Genomic DNA, 23,261 nt, shown 5'->3' on the forward strand with positions numbered 1-23,261 from the left:
ACAGATCTAAAGGGAGAGATAGACAATAATACAATAATAGTAGGGGAAATTCAATACCTCTTTTTCAACAATGGATAGATTGAAAAACAGACAAAAAAACAACAAGGAGATGTTGGACTTGAACAAAATTTTAGACCAAAAGAACCTAACAGACATATATAGAACATTCCATCCAACAGCAGGAGAATATACATTCTTCTCAAGTACACATGGAACATTCTTCAGCTTAGATCATATAAAAGGTCACTAAACAAGTCTTAGGAAATTTAAGACGACTGAAACAGAATTGAGAGCCAAGAAATAAACCCTTGCCTATACAGTCAACTAATATTTGACAAGGGAGTTGAGAATACTAAATGAGGGAAAGGATAGTGTCTTCAATATATGGTGTTGGGAAAAGTGGATAACCACATAGAGTAAAATGAAATTGGACTCCTATCTTAGACCACTCACAAAAATTAACTCAAAATGGGCTAAAGACTTAAACATAGAAACAAAACCCATAAAAGTCCTAGGAGAAAACATAGGGGAAAAGTTCCTTGATGTTGGTCTTGGCAACAATTTTTCAGCTATCATACTGAAAGCAACAAAAGCAAAATTAACAAGTGAGACTATGTCAAACTAAAAAGCTTTTGCATAGCAAAAACAGCATCAACAAAATGAAAAGGCAACCATCAGAATGGGAGAAGACATTTGCAAATCATATATCTGATAGGGGATTAATATTCAAAATATATGAAGAACTCATACAACTCAATAGTAATAAAATAAACAACCCAATTAAAAATGGGCAGAGGTTCTGAATAGACATTTTTTTCAAAGAAGACACACAAATGGACAACAGGTACATGAAAACGTGTTTGACATCACTAATAGTCAGGGAAATGCATATCAATACTACAATGAGATGTCACAGTTAAAATGGCTGTCATCAAAAAGACAAGACGTAAGAGTTGGTGAGGATGTGGAGAAAAGGGAAACCTGTGCACTCTTGATGGGAATGTAAATTTGTGCAGCAACTATGGAAAACATGTATGGAGATTTGGCAATAAATAAATAATAGAACTACCATATCATCCAGCAATCCCACTTCCAGGTATATATCGAAAAGAAATGAAAACTGTACCTTGAGTTTCTGTATAACATTGGAATGATCGTGAACTGTATCATGTTCATTCCAGCATTATTCACACTAGTCAAGATATGGAAACAACCTAAGTGTCTGTCAATGGGTGAATGGATAAAGAAGATGTGGTACAAATACACAATGGAATATTATTCAGCCATGAGAAAGAAGGAACTCCTACAATTTGGGACAACCTGGATGAACCTTGAAGGTGTGATGCTCAGTGAAATAATTCAGATACAGAAAGACAAACACTGTATGATCTCACTTTATGTGGAATCTAAAAAAACAGAACTCATACAAAGAGTAGAGTGGTGGCTACCAGGGGCTGGGGATTTATGGAAACGGGGAGATGTTGGTCAAAGAGTACAGACTTCTAGTTATAGGATGAACCAGTTCTGGGGATCTAATGTACAGCATGATGATTATAGTTAATAATAGCATTTTATATACCTGAAAGTTGCTAAGAGAGTAGATCTGAAGTGTTCTTACCACAAAAGATATGGTAATAATTATATGAGGTGACTTAGATATTAGCTCACTATAGTGGTAATCATGTTACAACATATAAGTGTATCAAATCAACAAGTTGTACTCCTTAAACTTACACATGTTATATGTCAATCATATCTCAATAAAACTGAAAAAAATATGATGTGTCTTTGGGTAAGTCATTTGTCTTCTCTGAATCTCAGTTTCTTCATGTAGAAAATTTAAAGAGTTATTTTTATTATTATTATGGACATTTACATAGCACTTGCCAGGCACAGTTTCTACTCACTTTATATATATTAATTCATCTAATCCTTAAAATAACCCTTTGGGGGGTAGATACTATTATTATTCTCATTTTATAGAAGAACTGAGGCATACACAGAGGTTATATATAAATCATCTTAGGATATAGCTTGTGAATAGCAGAACTGGGATTGAACCCTGAGAGTCTAGTGATAACAATTCCTACTCTGCTCACCTTATGAAGCTCCTTCCTTTTTTCACCATTCATCCTTCGCTTACTCTTACCCACCCCAGAGGGCTGTTGTGATATTAAGTGTGTTATTTTATGTAAAGCACTCCAACTGTGCATGGCGTGTACTAGCTGCTCTGGAAGGGTTTGCTTTTATCATTCGGGTTGTTGCTGGGGTGAACCCAGTGCCGGCCCTGTGGCTAGCTGAGTCAGGGTGGCCCCTGAGGGTGCCAGTTCCAATCTTGAGAGTACAACACAGTCCCTGGGGCAATAAGCAAGGCCAAGACCCAGGCCCTGAGGAAGGTCCAGGCAGAAGTGGTCACTGTGCTGTGGACCTAGAGAGGAATATCATTGAGTCATCAGGAATCAAATGAAGGCTTCTCAGAGTAGGTAGATGATATGTCAGATAAAAACAATACCAGCAAACCCTCACCTGGAGCTTAGTATGTGCCAGGCCCCTTGGGTGCTTTATACATGTTAATACATTTATTCCTCACAGACGGTATCATCACCATCCCCATTTTACAGGTGAGGAAACTGAGGCATAGAGGGGTTAGGAAACTTGCCTAGGTCACAGAGCCCATGCAAGCGTACAGAGAAACTTCATTGGTTCATACACCCACCACCATCACAATTCTGCCAAATCTGTGCACTGCTTGTATTAATATTTACTTAATATTTAAATTAACTCACTTTTGACTAAATAAATGTAAAACAAACTTTATCTCACTACAGTCTTTGGAAAATCAGTATGGTTAGAAAATGTATACCACGAAAATAAACTATTATTAAATCCTCTCTAGATTCAACTACCTAACGGCTTTGAATTTAAGACCTATTCTGTTAAAGGAGAGATTAGTAAGTCTTGAGAAGAATTAAAGATATACTAACACCAAACTGGGACTTTCTCATTGGCGTAATCAGAAGAATTTAAAGAGAAGTAAAAAGGGAATAACATTCTCACCATGTGATAGAAACTGATTTAGGGACTATCTCTGCATCCCCTGAAATCTCACTTAGGGAAACTGTGACAATAGGTAAGAGCACAGACTAAGAAGACAGATTTCCCCACTTCAGAGCTTACTGGGTTATCCTGTCCTGGGCACATAATTCCTCTAAACCTCTGTTTCCTCACTGGTAAAATGGTAGCTATAGGGATCTTGATTATAAATGAAAGAATGAAGGTAAAGCACAAAATCTAATACATAGTAAACGCTTAATAAACATAAGTCACCACCATCATCATCATTATTAAGCTTTGCACATAAGTCTCTGGACTTTTAAAAATGCTTTTAAGGTTTTAGTTAGATAACGATAATAATCATTATAGTAAACACATAGCAATTACTACATATTAAGTTCAGCTCTGGGTTTCCTATGTATACCCAACCATATTTTACATATATGGTTGGGTATATATATAAACATTTGCACACATGTTAAGAACTATTATTATCCCTATTTAAACTATTATGATAACTTATTCTTATCCCTAGGTTCCCATAAATGAGCTTTTTGCCCTAACGGACGCAAAATCGACCCATGGGACATTCCTGGGGGCCTCCATTGCCCCCTTTCTTGGGGCAGATCCCTGAACTCAGGCCGCTACACACCCGGGGCTAACACAGGAGGCCACACGCCTTCCTACCTGCCCGGCCTCGCACCGCCTCTGATTCTGCGGCCCTCCAGGCTCGCCCCGCCCCGTATGGGGGCGGGGCTCCTCTTCTGCCGGCGCGCTGACGTCACGGGTCCCGCGCCTTCAGCCCCTGTTCGCGCCTGCGCCGCGGGCGGTTGGTCGTCACTGTGACCGGCTTGGCCTTTGGAGCTGCCGTCGCCATGTTGTCGGTCGCTGTTCGCTCGGGGCCGTTTGCGCCCGTCCTGTCGGCCACGTCCCGCGGCGTGGCGGGCGCGCTGCGGCCCCTGGTGCAGGCCGCGGTGCCCGCCACTTCGGAGTCGCCAGTACTGGATGTGAAGCAGTCCTTCCTGTGCCGGGAGTCGCTGAGTGGCCAGGCCGCGGCCCGGCCTTTGGTCGCCTCCGTGGGCCTCAATGGTGAGCCTGGCTGAGGGGAACGACCGGGGGTTGAGGGGTCCCTCTTTTCTTGCTCCCTCCGGCCCTGGACCCAGGGAGCAGCCGAGAAGGGCGGGGGGGTCTGCCGGAAGATGGAGCGGAGCCCTGTTTGTGGATGGGGTTGCCTGCCGGGCTGGGTCGACCTTGGGCAGGCCTCTGTACCTCCCCGGGCCTCGGTGTCCTCACCTGTGCGGGGGCGCTGCTCCGTTGGGCGGTCTCAGGTGACCTCCATCTCTGACATTCTGGGCCTCTGTGGTTGTGCATAGGCTTCCCAACCACAGGCTAAATTTTCTACTTCGTCGGTTAAGTTCAAGAACTATGGCGTCCGACTGCTTCTAGCAAAGTCTGACAAGAGATTTTGCTGCTTACAGGTCGTTTGCCTTTGGGCAAATTCCTAAACGTGTTCCCTCACCAGTGAAATGGATTAATGATTATACCAATTTCGTAGGTTATATCGTAAGGTTCAGATGGAAAAATTATACGTTAAGCCGTTAACACATTCTGGGGGCACTTTATAAATTCTCAAAAAATAGGAATTGCTTTTAATATTTGAAAAGTTGTCCCGCTCGCTACCTCCCATCCTTTAGTCTCCTTCCCTGTCACCACCGCAGATCCGAAGAAAAAGAAGCCGCAAGGTCGTTTATAGTGTAGACTACACTGCAGAGTATCAGCAGTATTTTCAGGCACTGGGCCAAAGGGTTTTCACACCGTAATGAATTTCATCCTCAAGAAGAGCAACCGGCAGAGGTTGATGATACTCCCATTTGACAGATGAGAAAACAGACTACAAGAGGTGAAGTGACTTGCACAAGGATACACGTTGTGTACGTGATAGTGTGTGGATTTGAAAGACTGATTTAGCCATAAGCTCTCACCAGGAGTGTGTTTTACACCCTCTGTCAGCAGAGCCTAGTTTATCTTTGGTGCCTTGTTTTCTGTTTTTCTTTTTATGCTCTGTTTGGAGATCCTGAATTGGCAACTTGTGAGCCAGGTGCCTGAGGTCTGCCCAACTTGCATAGTTTTAAAAAACAGACTATTTCTGGCGTCTCTGGAAATGTTGAAAGTTGGCAGCACTGGGCTCTAGTTCCATGTCTAGTGTGCTGTGCATTGGCTGCACCCTTAGTCGGAGCAAGTGCTTTTCCAGTTCATCACAGCCCTCATCAGGTCTACTTGATTCATTGTGCTACCTGCCTGGCCTCATTGACAGTTGTATTGGTGACCTTTGCCCTACACCAAGTTGCCCCCACCCTCTTTATTCTGCCTTCATTCACCCTTTTCTCTTTACTTTAAATGGTCCTCCCACTCAGTTTTCCACATTTCCAAGTCTTACCCATCCTTTCAATCTCAACTCAGGATCAGGTCAATAAAATTTTACATTTGCTGATTCCTTTACGTTTTATAGCACATAACACTTTACACTCTGTATTGCATGTATTGGTGATTCCTCTGACCTTGAGCTTCAATGTGTAGAGAATATCTCCTTTATTTTTCTATCTTCCACAACCTCAGGTTTTGCATATAGTTGGTGCAGAGTATTTGTGAATGAATAAAGTGGCAATTTTTTTTAGCAGGCACCAGTGGGTTTTAGAGAAATTGCCCAAGCCAGTTCTTTGGACCTTGAGGTGAGAAACACTAAGGGAGGAGAAAATTTCAGTAACAAAGGTGAAAAGTATCTTGGAATTTGTCAAATAGCTAAAAGAGTTTCTTCTAAAAATCAGGGGCTTACCTGACTTCTCCAAGAAGTGGTAAAGTAGAAACATAAGGCAAACCTCTTTTCTGTAATCATGCCTTCAGCTTGAAGCTTAAATTCATATTAAAATCTCCTGTATAGATGGTTTGTGGAAAGATGGTTAGTAGAGGATGTGGGAAGGGGTAGTTGGGTCAGGAGAAGATCCCTGAGTTGGGACACGTTAGAGCTCACCTTAAACAAAACAAAACAAACCAAAAAACCCTGTTTTGTTATAATGCCTTAAGTTTTCTCCATTTCTAGATGATGTTTCTATAAGTATCTGATTTTATTTTAGTTTAGAGCTAAATCTAGCTAGCATTTTTGCTACTAAAAGTCATACCTAATACAATTCATATAAATTATTTAGAGAATGATTTTTGCAATATGGCAGTTTATGTTCTTGATGGTGCTCAGTATAAAGTGTAACCTACTAGATAGAATGGGAGTAGACAACTGGATTTCTTTTGCCACCGAATCTCTGGATGATAGTGACAAAGCCATTCTATTTAGTGTCTCTGTACATTTCCTTGTGTGGAAGGGTTGTAAATAGGTCTTTTAACGTAGAAGTATGAACTTTGGTTTCTTCATCTTTTAAGTATGATACACATCTTTCCTGTGTAATCTCAGACAGTGCTAAGGGAAAGTAATTCATACTTAAGTAGGGTAGTATGTGATATGTCACTTTGCCATAGTTGTGAATCTCAAGTAGTCACTACTTGTGTCCTGGTCCCCTACGGAAAATGTTGAGTGAGTTAGAAAAGTACATAGAGTACTTTTGATAGGTTTCACCATTGTCTGTGAATACTTATGGCTTCCATAAAATTACTGACCTTGAGAACCATGTGAAATGTATTATTGTAATGTTTGACGGCTCAAGGAAGTATGTTAGGATGAGACAGCCTAGTAGGTCAAGTAGATTGCAACTTATATGAAAATGCATTTTAAAAGTGCATATTTTTTTTGGAAACATTTTCTAAAAGTAAGGAACTTTTAGTGTCCCCTTTTCTAAAAAGGAAACCTGTAGCAGATTTCCTTAAATGAGTATAGAGTTTACAAAGAGATTTACTTCCTGAAACATACTTAAAAGTGATACTGTAAGTTAAATTTTTGTCAGACATTTAAAAATGGTATGGGACAGAAGGACATACCTGTTTTTTCAAAAAATAAACTGCTTGCATCCAGAATACTGCATAAACAGTAATTATTTGCTTATTTAATATTCATTTGATGTAAACATCTGGCCTTTTTATGGCCTGCAGTGGTAGTGTCCCAGTTGAGAGATTCTCAGCAGTAAAAAAAGAAAGATAATGCCCCTACTCTTATAGATGTTATTGCCCTTCACTGAAGAGCCGGATACATGAAAAATTTGCTCTTTTTTTTTTATATTAAATTGAAATAATTGGTTCTTTTGGAGATTTCATTTGATTTTGATAGCTACATATCCTGATAAGGATATCCTTTTCTGCCCATTGGCGGTTTTACTTGAATTTATACCCCAAAATCTAGAATAGAAATCTCTAAGTTTTCTGCAACTGAAGTTATACTGTTTACAGAATGTTTATTATCTTATAATTAGTGTTTTATGAATTTTTAGCAGTTCTTTCAGAGAGCAGGTAGATAGGAAAATAAAGTTAGACATTTGGTTTAATAAGATGATCACACATCAATTTAATGAGTGGACTAGATGAGTTTTAGGGTCTCTTCTAATCCAGAAAATATGGGTGATATTTATGTCTTAGATTGAATTTTTGGGGACTTAAAATGTTGCTGTTTACAGTACTATTTAACTTTTTTTAACTTGATACACTGAATTGTTATGAATTCTGAATCGCTGTGTTCAGTCAGGAGGAACTCAATTATACCTATTATCTAATGATTTCATACCAATATGATTCGTAGTGGTTGACTTCATTTTGTTTTCCGTATTTTATATGCTGGCATTGCCAACTTGACCATTTCTGAGACCAGTGAGTGCCAGCCATATTTCACATTTTTATAATTTGATTTTTGCTTGTGAATCCATAAAGCTCCATTTCCTGATGTATGCCCCTATCAGAGTCCTTATCTAATTGTGTTTTTTAACCTTCTGTTTATCTTGCAGTCCCTGCTTCTGTTCGTTATTCCCATACGGACATCAAAGTGCCTGACTTCTCTGACTATCGTCGTGCTGAAGTGTTAGATAGTACAAAGTCTTCAAAAGAGAGCAGTGAAGCTAGAAAAGGTTTCTCCTATTTGATAACTGCAACAACTACTGTGGGTGTTGCGTATGCTGCCAAGAATGTCATCTCTCAGTTTGTTTCCAGCATGAGTGCTTCTGCTGATGTGTTGGCCATGTCGAAAATCGAAATCAAGTTATCCGATATTCCAGAGGGCAAGAACATGGCTTTCAAATGGAGAGGCAAACCCCTGTTTGTGCGCCATAGAACCAAGAAGGAAATTGACCAGGAATCTGCAGTTGAAGTGTCCCAGTTGAGGGACCCACAGCATGATTTAGAACGAGTAAAGAAACCTGAGTGGGTTATCTTGATAGGTGTTTGCACTCATCTTGGTTGTGTACCCATTGCAAATGCAGGAGATTTTGGTGGTTATTACTGCCCTTGCCATGGGTCACACTATGATGCATCTGGCAGGATCAGGAAGGGGCCTGCACCTCTCAACCTAGAAGTTCCCTCATATGAGTTCACCAGTGACGATATAGTGATTGTTGGCTAGAGACCAGGACTCAAGTCATAGGCTTCTTTCAGTCTTCGTGTCACCTCAGAAGAGTTATTTGAAAACAAGCCTTCTATACTTCGAATTAGTTGGTTTGAAATAGTTAAGAGTTGCTAATGATGTGTTTGTAAACATGTGAAGTAAATTGAATTTAATGTTGAATACTTACAAGCATTCACCTAATAAAGCCACTGTTAAACATGGTTATGCTCAAAGACTTCAAAGGTGCAGTGTCTTTGGTAGTTAATTCTAATTAAAAATTACCGGTGTACAAGATATTTGTGAAATCTATAATTGACTTTCTTGTTTATTTATCTTCTTTGTGTCAGAGACAGAGATTCTACAGAGCTCATGGTTAGGATGAGGTAGAATTAGCTGGTTGTCTCCAAGACCTGGGAGATGTTTTTTGGCATTGGCAGAAACAATAGTATCCAAGTTTCCTTTATTTTGCACACCTGGCTATGTGTGTGGGATACCCCTCCACTCCCCCCTTTATGACGGGCCAAGAAATTGTATTCATCATTTATGGGAGTAACTTAGTAATTAGAATTCTTCAGTTTTAAGAGGCAGTGGCATGGGATATTATCTGAGAGAAGCTTTCCAAAAGTGGAGTGCTCCTCTGTTATTTCCTTCATCTGGTGTGGGTATTCATGTCTCCCAAAGCTCCTGCATCCATCCTATCAAGAGGAAGAAAGGGGGTAGTGCATCTGAGATTTAATACTGTCTTTGTGTGAAAATGATCTTGCTGGTTTTGTTTCTTTGATGATTACATTTTGAGGTGTTTCTTCCAGTTGGATTTGCAGTCACCACTTTTCACTGTGAAGTGAGGGTGGGCATAGGGAGACATACCAGAATTAACACCCTCTTCTTTCTGCCTCGTGCCTCCAATTACACAGGTGAAACAAGACCAAGGTCTGATATTCTCCCTGGAAACTGGGAGTGGGCTTTACCCTTTGCTGAGAATCACAGCTATCTTGATATATTTGTCTTGTCTTTTCCATTTGGAGGTGCGTTAGTAATGTACTTCCCTGGGTCCACCTTGTGATCACATGTGCATTTGTAAAATAGCAAATGAGATTCAGTGATTAGGTCTTCCAAAGGGAACTGGCCTTCCAGGGTTCCAGTCCTTAAAATCAGTAGCTAAGTGTATCAAAAAAGAAAAATGTCAGAGTTTCCAGGCTTATGAGCAGATACTAATCTTTGGTTCATTTTCACCATTCTAGAAAGAAAATTAGCAGGTATGATAAATGGGGCACTTAATATTTTGTTCTAGGTCTCCATATAATGACATTTAGGTTCAAGTATTTAGGTATAAATATGAGACAAAAAAATGCCAAACATTGGTAACTTACTACCTTTTGACATGTTCTCTTTTAAATGGAGGGCTTTCTGATCTTTTGTGCATATGTAGATTACCATGGAAATGTTTGTATTGTTTAAAAGTAGTGAAATTGTATCATTATGTCTGAGCAATATATGTTTGTAGTATTTGGTGTTAATATTTGTATCATCTCACGTGAAGTTTTTTTTCTCCTGATTTTATCATGAGGCCAAGAGAAGTCGGTATATATTTGTTGGATATTTTGCTTGTTTATTGTTGTGGTGAACATTCTGTTTTTCTAATATTCATGGGGAAAATCATCCTACGCTTTTTTCTCTACTCATGCTACTTTTTAATGGTGCCAATTGCCCACAACTTATTGTTTAATACTACACCAATACATCTAGTAAAAGCTGCCGAATTTTGAGGCTGTTTTCTTTTTTAAAATGGCACCAGGAGCTATTCATAACTTCTTCAGGATATACTAATATAGGAACTTTGCTGGCATATATTTTACATTCATAAAATTATTACTTAGAGGAACTTAGTGGGATGATAAAAGTTTCAACTTTTAATTTGAAGGTGAATTAAACCTGGAGTAGAGACCTTGAGGCATTGCATCAGTCCTTAGAACCAGCAAATCTGTGTGACTGTTCTTTTGTCATCCTTATGTCAACAAGTAATTTTGTTTTTTGTATATAACTGAAGCTGCTGAGCTTCCAGTATATCCAGGAGTTAGTTGCTAGTTGTTAGTTTCGTGAGTTGGGGGCATTGTGTAGTGGAAGAAGTACTAGACAAGAATTTAGGATTTTCTGGCTTTGCTATTTCCTAAACATGGAAACATGGGCCTGTCACTTCATCTCCTTAGGACAGTTGTTCTCTTAGAGTCCTTCCAACTAAGATTTTATGAGCCCCTTAATCCTACTCCCGTAATAATGGGAATTGGTTTTCTTAGGTAAGCATTTGTTGTGTTTGCAGTATTTGGTTTTATGATAAAGAGATCCAAACTCAGAGGTAGCATTATTGTAATCAACAGAGCCATCGTTTCATAACAATAGTGTTCAACCAGGGGCAGCACTGCTGCTCTGTGGGGCATTTGTGGCCATCATTTGATAGTCACAATGATTGGAGGGTGCTTTTGGTATTGGGGGTGTTTGTGGGGTGGGGGAACAGGAATGCAATATGTTCAGTTGAGGGAGCACAGGTCCACACAGTGAAAAAAAATTGTGCTGCCAAAAATGTCAACAGCACCACTTTTCTATAGAGAAATAACATTTCCTCCCACTCTGAAATGATACCTCAGTAGTTAATAGTTTCATATTTGAAATGCCAAAACACTACTGCATTAGAGGCTACATGGCAGTGGAGGACAAATAGGAAGCTTGCTGATCCCTAGGTGCATCATAGGTGTTCTGTGCTGGAATTGCTGTATTTGGTGGACTGCTTGTGTCTTTCATGATATTTTGACTGATGATAAACTGTTAAATCCAAGTATCCTATTTAGTTTTTAAAAGAAGGCTTTGTTCCACAAGTGCCTGGACAAGTAAAATTACTTGATACTACTTTGCTAAATGGGTAGATAGAGCAGCCCTATGATAGCTTTTTGATTAGTTTGCTGAAACAAAATCCTAGATATTAGGGAGAAATGACTTAAGAAACATGAAGGAAACCTGACCAGTTGGCACCCTGACATGAGATCATTAACATACACTTCTTTATGCTGGGAATTGGGACAGTCTTGAGATCCATGCCTTATGCTCCTAAAAGAGTGATCATAGGAAAGAGTATTTTTTTAAAATGTTTGTTAGAGATAACACCAAATTTACCATGGTCTTTCTGAGCATACCTTTGGAAAATCGATCTTTGACTCATTCTGAGTCCTTATTTGATATCTATGGCTTGGGATCAAAATGTGCAATTAGTACTCTAATTTTTCTAAACAATGGGGACATACTGTTTATCTGGATGTCAGAAATCATTCTTCATTCTCACAATGCTGAAACTGTCATTTTCTGTATTTTCATGTCATTTGAATATCATTGCATTTTGTATATTAACCCAAAATAAATGTCCATGTTTTTCAGAATGATATCCTCAGCCCACTGTTCTAACACACTCTCATCAGTATTTGCTAATGACTCCCCTAGCTCACTTTTCTGAACTTCATACTCATGTTCAAGTGCTTAGTTGGCATCTGTGCATGGATGTTGCATTAACACCTAAAACTCAAAAATGTCCAAAAGGAAAGCAAGTCCTGTCTTCCTCCAAAGCCATCTGCATAGCAGTTGGCAAGCTTAAAACCTCTAGCCTCTCCTGCCTCCTTTTCCATTACAATTAACACCCAAACCATAATAATTGTGTCTCCTTAATAAAACATATCGATTACTGTCTCTGCAATCTGTAGCATTCTAAAAATAATGGCAAACTTTTAGAGCACTGACTCCTAATCACTAGGCTGAGTGTATGTATATGATCTCATTTAAAACTCAAAAAATTGTATCAGGTAGGTAATGTTGCTATTCCTAGATTGTAGAGAAACAGGCACATAGAAGTCTCTTGTCTACAGTCATGCAGCTGGTAGGTTTTATTTTAACCCAGGGAGTCTTGAGTCCAGAGCCTGTATTTCTGATGACCTTCATATGTGTGTATATATATATGTATATAATTGAAAAAGTCCTCAATTTAAGCACTATACCGGTTCCTTGTCAATTCTTGCCTGGTCTACTGCAGCAAGATTCCAAACAGGTCTTTTCCTCTTTCCTCGAATCCTGTCCTCTAAAAAACCATCCTGCATATAGTTATGGGAAGAGTATGGGCATGGTTCCTGGGTTCCAGTCTTGGCTCTGCTGTTTCCTAGGTGTGTGATCTGACATAAATCACTTAATCTTTTTGTGCTTCCCTTCCTCATCTGAAAAATAATACCCCCTCAGTGTTTCTTTATGGATTAATGCATTAATGTAGGTCAAGAGATGACTTCAAAACTCCTTAAGGTGGAACCTCTATTAAGGTCCTACTTGCCTGCATCCCATCAGTAAACCCTTTGCTCCTGTAACACAACTTGCTTGTTGTCACCTGTATTCTCCTTTTGATCTCTTCCCACACTGTCCCCTCTGCCTCGTTCCCCTTCCTTTCCCTTCTGTTAGCTAGGTTGTCCTCTTCCTGTTCTTCAAGACCTAGTGTGGTACCCTGCACCTAAATCACATTGACTTCCAGAAAGTTTTCTCAAAATAACGGGGGCATATCCATTTTAGATATTTATATTTTCCTCTAGTATAAAGTTCACTTTCCTGGTTTGTCTCCTCACCACCAGACTGAAGGGTGCTGGGACCCATGGCAAGTGCTCAGCCATGGAGTTGAATTCTGAGTGTGTGTGGGGTTGGGGGGGGGGGGGGGAGTGAATTTCTAAAAGGCATTATTTGAAAGGAGAAATTTCCAGGGAGTACTTTGTAAGTATCAGCTCTAACATTTTAAAAAATAGAACAATCATGTAACGTTTGTGTTATCTTAATCTTTCTAGGACTTTAGGTCAGAGGAAGAATGAACTGTAGTACAGGATATTTTGTATTTAAATTTAGACCTTATTCCCAGAAGAAAAAATTGAAAAGAGTAAATAATGAATTCAACATCTTAAAGAAAACATGGTATTATTTTACTTTATTTCCATTTACTTCATAATGAACATTCTTCAGCCCATGTAAGATTTCAATGTCAAAAGGACTGTCCTTTAGTATTTTATTTTCAACACTTTTAAATGCAGTTGACATCATTTCATTACTTATACCATTTCATCTCTCTTTTATTCACTTTCCATCCTGGGATTTAGGAAGGGAACATTTTGATTAGAGGAAAAATACTATCAAGCAGGTGAATTGATGAATTCTTCTTTGAGGTAGGAAGGATTGCAGATTATTTTCTCTTTTTTAATAGCACTGCTTATTGGGGTTAAAAATGTCCTAAACATAGTCCTGCCAGGAGTGTGAGGTTAAGATGGTTTCTACTTTAGCTACTTAAAGGAGACCTAAATACAACACAAAAGAAAGACTATTGAAGTGTTTACTTATGTGAATGCTTATGAAAAGATTATTATAGATTGGAAATCTCCAACTGGAGCACAAAATTAAAATTAATTTTGTGAACGGCTTCAGCAATATCTTTGTAACAATTCCTCCATAACAATCAACACAAGACTGGTCTGTCAGTGAACTGAAAATCCCAAAGTCAATAAACTACACTTGATATTTTTTGTAGCTCTTATCCTAAACTTGAGCCAATTTGACTGCAAAAGCTTACAGTCATCTGGCTTTTGAAATTCTTATCTGAATAGAATATTTGCAAAGGTAAGAAATGAAAGTGTATAAATAATAGGTTTTTCATACAGTTTTTTTTTTTTTTTTTTTTTGTTATATAGGTAGAAATGTTTTTTTTTTTTTTTCACACACACACACACTGTATTTTATTTTTACAAGAGATAAATCGACTGACACCAAGCATTGTACATGGATGACCACAACAAAAGCAACAATGATTGCAATTACCAAACATGAAACACACTCATACTATGTCATAGTATTGACATTCAATCCAGTAATCCTCCACTGTAACAGCTCCTTTACTTTGCAGTGAAAATTGATTTGTATATTCTTTGCCTCTGAGTCCTTGTGGAATTTTTTTTTTTTTTTAAATTCAGACAGAAAGTCACAAAAATTATACTCATCCTCATCAGTTCACTCAGTCCCATGTAATTAATTTTTTTTTTCATCTTGATCTTTTGTTAGCACTTTTATGAGTTCATCAGTTTTTCATTAGAGTTCTGAAAATGCTTATTCATTCAGTTCAGCAGTACAGTCCGTTACCAGAAACCTGTACTTGTCAGAGTCTTTTCCATGTATTTCTTGAAGATGAAACCCTTTTATAGGAACATATTTGCAAAATCATCAGAGTACACCCAGAACTGTCTGTAAATGACAAAAGACTTAAAAATGACCACGGTTAAAGATTTGATGACAGTTCATAATAATGCAGTTGACAAGAAAATTAGTTATTTCTGAGATATACATTTTAAAGTAATAAATAGGATTATTACTTATAACATTATACCAGAACATATAAGATTTTTAGAAATTTCATGTAATGTCTGAAACATTTATATTAACATATTTCCATACATATTTCCATACAAGTACAAGATTTTTAGAAATTTCATGTAATGTCTGAAACATTTATATTAACATATTTCCATACATATTTCCATACAAATACAAATATGATTTTTAGAAATTTCATGTAATGTCTGAAACATTTATATTAACATATTTCCATACATATTTCCATACAAATACAAATATAAGATTTTTAGAAATTTCATGTAATGTCTGAAACATTTATATTAACATGTTTCCATACAAATAGCCCAATGAAAGTTTAGTATTAGTTATTTTGTTTGTTTTTTTATACTGCAGGTTCTTATTAGGCATCAGTTTTATACACATCAGTGTATACATGTCAATCCCAATCGCCCAATTCAGCACACCACCATCCCCACCCCACCGCAGTTTTCCCCCCTTGGTGTCCATATGTCCATTCTCTACATCTGTGTCTCAACTTCTGCCCTGCAAACTGGCTCATCTGTACCATTTTTCTAGGTTCCGCATACATGCATTAATATACGATATTTGTTTTTCTCTTTCTGACTTACTTCACTCTGTATGACAGTCTCTAGATCCATCCACGTCTCAACAAATGACTCAATTTCGTTCCTTTTTATGGCTGAGTAATATTCCATTGTATATATGTACCACATCTTCTTTATCCATTCGTCTGTTGATGGGCATTTAGGTTGCTTCCATGACCTGGCTATTGTAAATAGTGCTGCAATGAACATTCGGGTGCATGTGTCTTTTTGAATTACGGTTTTCTCTGGGTATATGCCCAGTAGTGGGATTGCTGGGTCATATGGTAATTCTATTTTTAGTTTTTTAAGGAACCTCCATATTGTTCTCCATAGTGGCTGTATCAATTTACATTCCCACCAACAGTGCAAGAGGGTTCCCTTTTCACCACACCCTCTCCAGCATTTGTTGTTTGTAGATTTTCTGATGATGCCCATTCTAACAGGAGTGAGGTGATACCTCATTGTAGTTTTGATTTGCATTTCTCTAATAATTAGTGATGTTGAGCATCTTCTCATGTGCTTCGTGGCTATCTGTATGTCTTCTTTGGAGAAATGTCTATTTAGGTCTTCTGCCCATTTTTGGATTGGGGTGTTTGTTTCTTTGATATTGAGCTGAATGAGCTGTTTATATATTTTGGAGATTAATCCTTTGTCCGTTGATTCATTTGCAAATATTTTCTCCCATTCTGAGGGTTGTCTTTTCGTCTTGTTTATGGTTTCCTTTGCTGTGCAAAAGCTTTGAAGTTTCATTAGGTCCCATTTGTTTATTTTTGTTTTTATTTCCATTACTCTAGGAGGTGGATCAAAAAAGATCTTGCTGTGATTTATGTCAAAGAGTGTTCTTCCTATGTTTTCCTCTAAGAGTTTTATAGTGTCCAGTCTTATATTTAGGTCTCTAATCCATTTTGAGTTTATTTTTGTGTATGGTGTTAGGGAGTATTCTAATTTCATTCTTTTACATGTAGCTGTCCAGTTTTCCCAGCACCACTTATTGAAGAGACTGTCTTTTCTCCATTGTATATCTTTGCCTCCTTTGTCATAGATTAGTTGACCATAGGTGCGTGGGTTAATCTCTGGGCTTTCTATCTTGTTCCACTGATCTATGTTTCTGTTTTTGTGCCAGTACCATATTGTCTTGATTACTGTAGCTTTGTAGTATAGTCTGAAGTCAGGGAGTCTGATTCCTCCAGCTCCCTTTTTTTGCCTCAAGACTGCTTTGCCTATTCGGGGTCTTTTGTGTCTCCATACAAATTTTAAGATGATTTGTTCTAGCTCCGTAAAAAATGCCATTGGTAATTTGATAGGGATTGCATTGAATCTGTAGATTGCTTTGGGTAGTATACTCATTTTCACAATGTTGATTCTTCCAATCCAAGAACATGGTATATCTCTCCATCTGTTGGTATCATCTTTAATTTCTTTCATCAGTGTCTTATAGTTTTCTGCATACAGGTCTTTTGTCTCCCTAGGTAGGTTTATTCCTAGGTATTTTATTCTTTATGTTGCAATGGTAAATGGGAGTGTTTCCATAATTTCTCTTTCAGATTTTTCATCATTAGTGTATAGGAATGCAAGAGATTTCTGTGCATTAATTTTGTATCCTGCAACTTTACCATATTCATTAATTAGCTCTAGCAGTTTTCTGGTGGCAGTTTTAGGATTCTCTATGTATAGTATCATGTCATCCGCAAACAGTGACAGTTTTACTTCTTCTTTTCCAATTTGTATTCCTTTTATTTCTTTTTCTTCTCTGATTGCCGTGGCTAGGACTTCCAGAACTATGTTGAATAATAGTGGTGAGAGTGGACATCCTTGTCTCGTTCCTGATCTTAGAGGAAATGCTTTCAGTTTTTCACCATTGAGAATGATGTTTGCTGTGGGTTTGTCATATATGGCCTTTATTATGTTGAGGTAGGTTCCCTCTATGCCCACTTTCTGGAGAGTTTTTATCAGAAATGGGTGTTGAATTTTGTCAAAAGCTTTTTCTGCATCTATTGAGATGATCATATGGTTTTTATTCTTCAATTTGTTAATATGGTGTATCACATTGATTGATTTGCGTATATTGAAGAATCCTTGCATCCCTGGGATAAATCCCACTTGATCGTGGTGTATGATCCTTTTAATGTGTTGTTGGATTCTGTTTGCTAGTATTTTGTTGAGGATTTTTGCATCTATATTCATCAGTGATATTGGTCTGTAATTTTCTTTTTTTGTAGTGTCTTTGTCTGGTTTTGGTATCAGGGTGATGGTGGCCTCATAGAATGAGTTTGGGAGTGTTCCTTCCTCTGCAATTTTTTGGAAGAGTTTGAGAAGGATGGGTGTTAGCTCTTCTCTAAATGTTTGATAGAATTCACCTGTGAAGCCATCTGGTCCTGGGCTTTTGTTTGTTGGAAGATTTTTAATCACAGTTTCAATTTCATTACTTGTGATTGGTCTGTTCATATTTTCTATTTCTTCCTGGTTCAGTCTTGGAAGGTTATACCTTTCTAAGAACTTGTCCATTTCTTCCAGGTTGTCCATTTTATTGGCATAAAGTTGCTTGTAGTAGTCTCTTAGGATGCTTTGTATTTCTGCAGTGTCTGTTGTAACTTCTCCTTTTTCATTTCTGATTTTATTGATTTGAGTCCTCTCCCTCTTTTTCTTGATGAGTCTGGCTAATGGTTTATCAATTTTGTTTATCTTCTCAAAGAACCAACTTTTAGTTTTATTGATCTTTGCTATTGTTTTCTTTGTTTCTATTTCATTTATTTCTGCTCTGATCTTTATGATTTCTTTCCTTCTGCTAACTTTGGGTTTTGTTTGTTCTTCTTTCTCTAGTTTCTTTAAGTGTAAGGTTAGATTGTTTACTTGAGCTTTTTCTTGTTTCTTTAGGTAGGCTTGTATAGCTATAAACTTCCCTCTTAGAACTGCTTTTGCTGCATCCCATAGGTTTTGGGTCGTCGTGTTTTCATTGTCATTTGTCTCTAGGTATTTTTTGATTTCCTCTTTGATTTCTTCAGTGATCTCTTGGTTATTTAGTAACGTATTGTTTAGCCTCCATGTGTTTGTCCTTTTTACGTTTTTTTCCCTGTAATTCATTTCTAATCTCATAGCGTTGTGGTCAGAAAAGATGCTTGATATGATTTCAATTTTCTTAAATTTACTGAGGCTTGATTTGTGACCCAAGATGTGATCTATCTTGGAGAATGTTCCGTGCGCACTTGAGAAGAACGTGTAATCTGCTGTTTTTGGATGGAATGTCCGATATATATCAATTAAATCTATCTGGTCTATTGTGTCATTTAAAGCTTCTGTTTCCTTATTTATTTTCATTTTGGATGATCTGTCCATTGGTGTAAGTGAGGTGTTAAAGTCCCCCACTATTATTGTGTTACTGTCGATTTCCTCTTTTATAGCTGTTAGCAGTTGCCTTATGTATTGAGGTGCTCCTATGTTGGGTGCATATATATTTATAATTGTTATATCTTCTTCTTGGATTGATCCCTGGATCATTATGTAGTGTCCTTCCTTGTCTCTTGTAACATTCTTTAATTTAAAGTCTATTTTATCTGATATGAGTATAGCTACTCCAGCTTTCTTTTGATTTCCATTTGCATGGAATATCTTTTTCCATCCCATCACTTTCAGTCTGTATGTGTCCCTAGGTCTAAAGTGGGTCTCTTGTAGACAGCATATATATGGGTCTTGTTTTTGTATCCATTCAGCCAGTCTATGTCTTTTGGTTGGGGCATTTAATCCATTCACGTTTAAGGTAATTATCGATATGTATGTTCCTATGACCATTTTCTTAATTGTTTTGTGTTTGTTTTTGTAGGTCCTTTTCTTCTCTTGTGTTTCCCACTTAGAGAAGTTCCTTTAGCATTTGTTGTAGAGCTGGTTTGGTGGTGCTGAATTCTCTTAGCTTTTGCTTGTCTGTAAAGCTTTTGATTTCTCCATCAAATCTAAATGAGATCCTTGCCGGGTAGAGTAATCTTGGTTGTAGGTTCTTCCCTTTCATCACTTTAAGTATATCATGCCACTCCCTTCTGGCTTGCAGAGTTTCTGCTGAGAAATCAGCTGTTAACCTTATGGGAGTTCCCTTGTATGTTATTTGTCGTTTTTCCCTTGCTGCTTTCAATAATTTTTCTTTGTCTTTAATTTTTGCCACTTTGATTACTATGTGTCTCGGCGTGTTTCTCCTTGGGTTTATCCTGTATGGGACTCTCTGCGCTTCCTGGACTTGGGTGGCTATTTCCTTTCCCATGTTAGGGAAGTTTTCGACTATAATCTCTTCAAATATTTTCTCTGGTCCTTTCTCTCTCTCTTCTCCTTCTGGGACCCCTATAATGCGAATGTTGTTGCGTTTAATGTTGTCCCAGAGGTCTCTTAGGCTGTCTTCATTTCTTTTCATTCTTTTTTCTTTAGTCTGTTCCGCAGCAGTGAATTCCATCATTCTGTCTTCCAGGTCACTTATCCGTTCTTCTGCCTCAGTTATTCTGCTATTGATTCCTTCTAGTGTAGTTTTCATTTCAGTTATTGTATTGGTCATCTCTGTTTGTTTGTTCTTTAATTCTTCTAGGTCTTTGTTAATCATTTCTTGCATCTTCTCAATCTTTGCCTCCATTCTTATTCCAAGGTCCTGGATCATCTTCACTATCATTATTCTGAATTCTTTTTCTGGAAGGTTGCCTATCTCCACTTCATTTAGTTGTTTTTCTGGGGTTTTTTCTTGTTCCTTCATCTGGTACATAGCCCTCTGCCTTTTCATCTTCTCTATCTTTCTGTAACTGTGGTTTTTGGTCCACAGGCTGCAGGATTATAGTTTTTCTTGCTTCTGTTGTCTGCCCTCTGGTGGTTGAGGCTATCTAAGAGGCTTGATGGGAGGCTCTGGTGGTGGGTAGGGCTGACTGTTGCTGTGGCGGTCAGAGCTCAGTAAAACCTTAATCCACTTGACTGTTGATGGGTGGGGCTGGGTTCCCTCCCTGTTGCTGTGGCGGTCAGAGCTCAGTAAAACCTTAATCCACTTGACTGTTGATGGGTGGGGCTGGGTTCCCTCCCTGTTGCTGTGGCGGTCAGAGCTCAGTAAAACCTTAATCCACTTGACTGTTGATGGGTGGGGCTGGGTTCCCTCCCTGTTGGCTGTTTTGCCTGAGGCAACCCAACACTGGAGCCTACCCGTGCTCTTTGGTGGGGTTAATGGCAGACTCTGGGACGGCTCACGCCAAGGAGAACTTCCCAGAACCTCTGCTGCCAGTGTCCTTATCCCCACGGTGAAACAGAGCCACCACTCGCCTCTGCAGGAGACCCCCCAACACCAGCAGGTAGGTCTGGTTCAGTCTCCCCCAGGCTCACTGCTCCTTCCCCTGGGTCCTGATGCACACATTACTTTGTGTGTGCCCTCCAAGAGTGGGGTCTCTGTTTCCCCCAGTCCCGTCAAAGTCCTGCAATCCAATTCCCACTAGGCTTCAAAGTCTGATTCTCTAGGAATTCCTCCTCCCGTTGCCTGACCCCCAGGTTGGGAAGCCTGACGTGGGGCTCAGAACCTTTACTCCAGTGGGTGGACTTCTGTGGTATAAGTGTTTGCCAGTCTGTGAGTCACCCACCCAGCAGTTACGGGGTTTGATTTTACTCTGCTTGCGCCCCTCCTACCGTCTCACTGTGGCTTCTCCTCTGTCCTTGGACGTGGGGTATCCTCCTTGGTGAAGTCCAGGGTCTTCCTGTCAATGATGGTCCAGCAGTCAGTTGTGATTCTGGTGCTCTCGCAAGAGGGAGTGACAGCACGTCCTTCTACTCCGCCATCTTGGTTAATCTCCCTTTCATACAGTTTTAAAAGGGCAAACAAAACTTTGACTTCTTAATTGAAGGGGGGGAAAAAAGCTACTGCATTTCAAGTAATTGTCCAGTCTAAGGTGAATGGCTGAAATCTACTGTTTTCCTTATGTGTGGTAAAATTCCAACTCAGCCTCTTCCTGGATCTGAGGGAATGCATGCTTTCTTAGCTCTCCCCAAAGACACAGTCTCTCCTCTGGCCCAGTTGGCCCTTTGGAAGGACAGAGCATTCTGAGGGCCCCAGCTGATCTCAGGATATGAAAATCAGGTTATGGACCATTTTCCCCTTAGCCAAGGATTATATATTAGATTCTTTTAAATATAAATCTCAAATGAGATAAAGGGTGTGAAAGGCATATAAACTGTAAAGCATGTACAAAAGCTTGAAGCATTATTCAGTGAGGTATACCAGTGAGGCCATAGATGACTTTAGAATATGATTAGGTATGCAGAAAGGCAATTTAGGTGGAGGTATGTCCCTATTCAAGACTGTATTTTATCAATTGAAGATTGGTATTAATCCTGCATTCTTCCCTGGAAGTTCAGATTTGCAAGTGAACATGTCTGGGTTTTTAAAAACTATTTATTTATTTATCTATTTATCTATCTATTTATTTATTTATTTATGGCTGCGTTGGGTCTTCGTCGCTGCGCGCGGGCTTTCTCTAGTTGTGGCGAGCCGGGACTACTCTTTGTTGCAGTGTGCGGGCTTCTCATTGCGGTGGCGGCTTCTCTTGTTGTGGTGCCCGGGCTTAGTTGCTCTGCAGCATGTGGGATCTTAGACCAGGGATCGAACCCATGTCCCTTGCATTGGCAGGCGGATTCTTAATCACTGCGCCACCAAGGAAGTCCCGTGTACATGGTTTTGATGCTAATAGAGAGCAAAGCTAAACTCATTCACAGTACTTGATTCACATTGTAGGGTGCCCCCCACACACACCCATTTAACATCGAAGGATTATTACTAATTGAATCCAAAAGCTGGTTATTTGAAAAGACCAAGAAAATAGATAAAGAAAAAATGAGACAGAGTAAAAACACATAAGATGAGGAAAAGAGCTGGCCATCATCACTTGATGGAAGAGGTTAATAATAAAATAATGCAACTCTGTTGCAACAAAGTTATAAAGCTCTGGGGATACGGATGATTTACTAACAAAATGTAAAATACCAGAATTTACTCAAGAAGCGGATACCTTGAATACACCAATTAGCATAGATAAAGTTAAGTATAAAAAGTTACCATGACTGGTTGTCTTCATCTGAGTTCTATATGACACTTTAAAGAAAAGGTAATTCTAATGCTGTTTAAAGTAGTCTAGGTCAGAGCTTCTCCAATCTTATTATGCATATTCATCTGGGGATCTTGTTCATGATGCACATTCTGATTCTGTAGGTCTGGGTTAGGGCCTCAGATTCTGCATTTCTAACAAGTTCCAGGAAATGAGCTTGACATCCAAGTGATGTCCATGCCGCTAGTCCATGAAGCATACTTGGGGTTAGCAAAATTCTGCATCCTGGGGGTGTGGGGTGAGGTGGGAGATGGAAACCCTACAATTCATTTTATGAATTTATCATAAATTTAGTATTGAAATGTGATATGAAATATACAAAAATAAAATAATACATCAGTCTCATTTACTGAATAAATGGAAATTTCTAAATAAAATACCAGTAACAGAAATCTGGGCTCTCTGCTCCTCCCCTTTGACAGATAGCCACATCATCCCTGAGACATGATGGTAAAGCATGGATTGAATGGATTTGGCTGTACTGGACATCTGGTCATTAGGGTTACTTTTAGCTCTGTCAAAGTGGATATTGTTATTAATGACCCCTTCATTGACATCAAATAC

General features: G+C 38.7%; 1 protein-coding gene across 1 annotated transcript; it reads left to right on the top strand.

Moving 5' to 3' along the window:
* Positions 1 to 3,878: 3,878 nt before the first annotated feature.
* LOC132353405 (cytochrome b-c1 complex subunit Rieske, mitochondrial) lies at positions 3,879 to 8,896 on the top strand. The gene is made up of 2 exons (XM_059904574.1): positions 3,879 to 4,143; positions 7,992 to 8,896. The coding sequence occupies exons 1-2, from the start codon at positions 3,930 to 3,932 to the stop codon at positions 8,600 to 8,602; spliced, it is 825 nt and encodes a 274-aa protein (XP_059760557.1). The 5' UTR covers positions 3,879 to 3,929; the 3' UTR covers positions 8,603 to 8,896.
* The last annotated feature ends 14,365 nt before the right edge of the window (positions 8,897 to 23,261 follow it).

The sequence above is a fragment of the Balaenoptera ricei genome, chromosome 19 (genome assembly GCF_028023285.1).
Source record: "Balaenoptera ricei isolate mBalRic1 chromosome 19, mBalRic1.hap2, whole genome shotgun sequence".
NCBI lineage: Eukaryota > Metazoa > Chordata > Mammalia > Artiodactyla > Balaenopteridae > Balaenoptera > Balaenoptera ricei.